The 4927-nt window shown below is 55.3% G+C and overlaps 1 protein-coding gene across 2 annotated transcripts; it reads left to right on the top strand.

Annotated features, from left to right (window-relative positions):
* The first annotated feature begins 643 nt into the window (after positions 1–643).
* On the top strand, positions 644–1108 carry LOC123853466 (alpha-synuclein-like). 2 transcript variants are annotated; one of them, XM_054510611.2, is made up of 3 exons: positions 644–806; positions 849–892; positions 926–1108. In XM_054510611.2, exons 1-3 carry the CDS (start codon positions 686–688, stop codon positions 1106–1108), a joined length of 348 nt encoding a protein of 115 aa, XP_054366586.1. In that variant the 5' UTR covers positions 644–685. The 2 variants fall into 2 exon arrangements, with proteins under 2 accessions (XP_054366586.1, XP_064438924.1); XM_064582854.1 differs by having other exon boundaries at positions 644–1108.
* Positions 1109–4927: the final 3819 nt, after the last annotated feature.

The raw sequence follows: 4927 nt of genomic DNA, 5'->3' as shown, positions 1-4927 counted from the left end.
ATAGTGATTACCATGTGCCTGTTTGCCGAACCCTTAGTGACTATTGGCTCATTTAATCCCCATAGTGACCCTCTAAGAGAGGTAATATTGATTCTTATTTTATAGATGGGGAAACCGAGGCACAGAGGTGGCCAAGGTCACACAGTTAGAAAGTGGCAGAGGTAGGATTGAACCCAGGCATTATGGCTGTACTATGTTGCTTCCCAAAAGAAAGGGGTGGCCATCATGCCAGGCCCCTGAAGTGGGGGGACCCTGATTCTTCAGCAGGGATAGGGGTGTCTTCTGGCACACCCATGCCTTAGAGAACACAAGTGTGCAATGTCCCCTATCCCAGGGCCTGGCCTGCAGGGCAGGGCTAAGGGTACGATAGGAGAGAGGGAAGTCAGACTCCACAAGACGAGTCCGGAGGAGGAAACCTGGGAGGAGGGATGGAACAAGGATCTCTCGGAGCGGGTCACAACCCTGCCACCTTTGGCAGGTGTGGGGACAGCTGTGCCCAGCAGAGGCTGGGTAGATTTGGTATTCCCTCAACTAGGACGAGGCAAACCCTATGGGATGCCAGGTGGTTGGGTGGCGGGGGCGGTGAGCGGAGGAGAAGGAGGAGGAGAAAGAGGAAGAGGAGGAAGACCACGACGACGAGAAGGGGACCCGAGAGAGGGGTGTGGTGTAAAGGAATTCATTAGCCATGGATGTATCCATGAAAGGACTTTCAAAGGCCCAGGAGGGAGTCGTGGCTGCTGCTGAAAAAACCAAACAGGGTGTGGCAGAGGCAGCAGGAAAGACAAAAGAAGGTGTTCTCTGTGTAGGCTCCAAAACCAAGGACGGAGTGGTTCATGGTGTGACAACAGTGGCTGAGAAGACCAAAGAGCAAGTGACAAATGTTGGTGACGCGGTGGTCACGGGGGTGACAGCAGTAGCGCAGAAGGCCATGGAGGGAGCAGGGAGCATCGCAGCTGCCACTGGCTTTGGCAAAAAGGATCAGCTGGGCAAGGGTGAAGGAGGAGGCCCACAGGAAGGAATTCTGGAAGATATGCCCGTTGATCCTGACAATGAGGCATATGAAATGCCTTCTGAGGAAGGGTATCAAGACTCTGAACCCGAAGCCTAAGAAATACTTTTGCTCCCAGTTTCTTTTTTAAGATTTTATTTATTTATTTGACAGAGAGAGAGAGCGAGCGAGAGCAGTAACACAAGCAGGGGGAATGGGAGATGGAGAAGCAGGCCTCTTGCCGAGCAGGGAGCCTGATGCGGGACTTGATCCCAGGACCCTGGGATCATGACCCGAGCTGAAGGCAGACACTTAACGACTGAGCCACCCAGGCGCCCCTCTTTTTTTTTTTTTAATATTTTATTTATTTATTTTGACAGAGAGAGAGAGACAGCAAGAGAGGGAACACAAGCAGGGGGAGCGGGAGAGGGAGAAGCAGGCTTCCCCTCGAGGAGGGAGCCCGATGTGGGACTCGATCCCAGGACCCTGGGATCACGACCTGAGCCGAAGGCAGACGCTTAACGACTGAGCCACCCAGGCGCCCTTGCTCCCAGTTTCTTGAGACCTGCTGAAAGATGTTCCATCCTGTACAAGTACTCAGTTCCAACATGCGCAGGCATGATATTTTCTCAACGTCTTTACAGTGTATTTTAAACTCTTCCATCAGCAGTGATGGAAGTTCTCTGTACCTGCCCCTACTCAGCATTTCAGTGCTTCCCTCTCACTGAAGTGACTATGGGAGCAGGGTCCTTGGGTATTCTATGATACTGTAGCTTCAAATCTAAAATGTTACATCAAAACGGTGCCATGTGGTTGGAGAGCCTAGGGTCTGGTCGGGCAGGACGCGTGGACAGGGTGGCCCAGGGGCTCTGGCCAAGGAGCCAAGGGGAGCGAGGAAACAGATCCTAAGCCCCCAGTAGTGGGGCCCTTCAGGCTCCGTGATCAGCCTAGGAGCATGCCCTCGACCTCACTGGGAGGAAGGCGGCGCTTCCCAGGCTGAGGACAGAGATGCGTCAGCGTGTCCCGAAGCGGCAGATGGTCCCGTGAGGGCGTGGCTGCGGTCAGTAGTGGGGGGCTCTCAGCGCCAAGCTCAGAGCTCAGACTTCGTCTCCTGAACATCTCTCTAGACATCTCTAGAGGGTTGCCGCCCAGCCCAGGATGCCAGACAAATTACATGGACAGGCACTTGGGAAAACTGCAGGGCAAGGGGTTCTCACCTTTGGCTGCACATCAGGATCACCTGGACCGAATTTAAAATCTCGTTGTCCAGGCGGCACCCCAGCCCCGTCCCGTCAGAACCCCTGGGGAGGGGCCCAGCGGTCAGAAGCTTTCAGAGCTGCCCCTGGGAGTCCAGTGAGCCGCCACGGTCGAGGACCCCGAGGCAGGCCTGTCCCTCACATCAGCCAGGTCTGGGCTGAATTGTCCCCTCTGAGAGAGGCTTTTCCTGGCCACTCATCCTCCCTGACCTCGTGTGGTTATCTACTTAGGGACCATGACCATCGCCCCTAGATTGCAAGCTCCATAATGGCCCCTCAGGACTTTTGTTCAGTGCTGGATCCCCTGGGTGAAGAATGGAGGGCCTGGCTTGTGGCTGATGTCCAACAGATATTTACTCCGTGAGTTTCCTAATTCCCTACTCTGTGGTCGGCACAAAGGGAGGCATCTCCCTACATCGTCCCTTAATCTCCCCAATAACCACATGACGCAGATACCATTGGGCCCATTTTACAGATCAGAGAGGTGAAGCCACTTGCCCAAGGTCTGACGACTCCAGTGCCTGGTGTCTGTCCTGGGGCCCCACACTGCCTCCCAGCTCAGGCCATTGAGCAGCCCTGGGGCCGGACGGAGGGCCTGAGGGGCCTGGGACATGTTGACGCAGCCCATCCCAGGGGCGTTCTTGGAACTTCTCGGCTGGTTTTGAAAGGCCTCCTTCATGGCCAGCGAGGGCCTTGTGCTTCCGCCCACATGCCAATTAGAGAGGAGGACTCCTTGATGTGGTCGGCACTTCTCCGTGGCCAGCAAGGTAGACCAGGGCCACCCCACCATCTCCCTCCCTCCTGCTCGGGGTGACGCTGAGATCTCAGGGTCATTTTCAGCCTCTCCCTGCCTCCATCCTTCTGGATCCAGCTTCTAATACTGAGGAAGGGGAAGGGCCCCAGGGTCCAGTGGGGTGGGCCAGGGTGAGAGGATTCTGTTGAACAGACTAACTAAATAAGAGCATCAGGAAATGAAGGGTGGGTCAAGAAAATGCAAAGATCTTAATTTCTTCAGGGTTGATCCTGGCTGGTAGTCAGGGCCTTTGCCGGCCTGCTCTGAATGCAGCTCTTTAAGTAAGAGGGAAGGTAGCCAAGGTCCTGGTGAGGACCCCCGGGCCCTCAGCCTTTCCCTTCCCTCCCATGGGGCAGTATGGGGAAGTCCCCCCAGTAGGCTGACTGCCTTCTTGATTGCTGCTATTGAAGCTAATATTCTGGGGAGGGGGCCACCCTGCTGTAGGCACCCCAGTTCCCAGATTCCTCCCCTCCAGCTCCGGCCTCTCCTATAGAACCCAGGCAGCTTTGCCAAGCCAGGTGAGGAGGTTGAAATAATTTCCGTTGCGTTGGCAATAAACACAAGCTGGATACAGCTTTGGACTGGGAAAGAGTGGGGACAGGCTGTCAGCCTTGCGAGGCAATGGCCAGGAAGGCAGGGGTTTGGTTTGGACATGGGGATGGCACCCTGGGCGGGAGGGGGGATCGTGGGTGACATTATAGGGGTCCCACCCAGACCCGTGTGCCTGGCTTCTCTTCTTGCCCCATTGGTTTCTAATGCACAGCTGTGAGGAAGTTCTTTCTGCAGTCTGATCACAGTCCCTCCTGCTGTAACAATGTCATCCTTCACGGGACCATGGCTCTTCGCAGCTTGCAGGGGTTGGTCTGTATGTTGTCTTAGTTAATCTCCTCAGCTGTCAGCCCTGGGTTAGGGAGTTATTATCAGTTATTGTCATTGTTATCCCCATTTCACAGACAAGGAGACTGGGGTGTGGAGCAAAGGGGCGTGTTCCCAGGCTCGGGATAGTAAGTGGCAGAGTTGTAATCAGTGCATGTCTGCCGGGTCCCAAGTTACTTGGGTTCCCCTGAGGCCCTCCAAACAATGCTCCCATCCCCCAGACAACGCTCACCCCCTCCCCCAACTCCTCCCCCTGCCATCTCACCGCAACTCAGAAGCAGCCCAGACCTGGAGAAGTCATTCTGTCCATCCCCCTGCCTCTAGCCCAGTGCAGTGGAGCCTCCACGTGGCCAGTATCTGGAGCTCATCTGGCCACGGTCCAAGAGAGGGTGATGGTGGCAGTCGGGGGAATCAAGGGTGTCAGCTGTCACTGCTACTTTTTGAGCAAAGACTTTTAGAGTTTAATGTGATAATCTCATTCTGATTACTGCAAACTGAGGACCTCTTGCTCGTCCAGGAATCCATCACCGGCCTCACACGAGGAGCAGGGAGGCTCCGCTGGGCCCTCCTGCCTCCCCACCCCCCATCCTCCTGCATGCTGAGGTGGACTGAGCCTTTTGGTTTGGTTTTAGAGGAAAGAAGATGGTTCTAGATCATGGGAGGGATGATTTGGGCCTCCCTACCTCGAGACCTGGACAAGTGGACCCCGATCCTTCCCTTTTACATCTGAGAAGTTAGTGTTCTAGGAAGGTTGGGAAGAGCTGCTGGTGAGTCTGGGTGGGAGGCCGGTCAGAGGGCACAGAAAATCAGCCCAGCCAGGGACACAGGATGTCATCACAGCACCCCCCACCCCATTTTGCTGGCTGGGAAACCAAGGCCTGTTGCTGTTGCCTCCACATCATGCCTGCCCAGAAGTGAACCAATTAACACCGTGTCTGGTTCTGTGCTCCCAGCGCCTGTCTCATTATTTGGGGATTTATGTCTCGGTCACCGTGAAGGACGACTGTCCCGGTT

The sequence above is a fragment of the Mirounga angustirostris genome, unplaced genomic scaffold, assembly GCF_029215605.1.
Source record: "Mirounga angustirostris isolate CCGP_5_RB_7025 unplaced genomic scaffold, mMirAng1.0.hap1 SCAF_17, whole genome shotgun sequence".
Classification (NCBI taxonomy): domain Eukaryota; kingdom Metazoa; phylum Chordata; class Mammalia; order Carnivora; family Phocidae; genus Mirounga; species Mirounga angustirostris.
The sequence above is the reverse complement of the archived record's forward strand: the minus strand, read 5'-3'. Positions and strand labels throughout refer to the sequence as shown.

Excerpts from the sequence above, each read along its gene's own strand:
- LOC123853466 (XM_064582854.1), top strand. The coding sequence starts at position 686 with ATGGATGTATCCATGAAAGGACTTTCAAAGGCCCAGGAGGGAGTCGTG.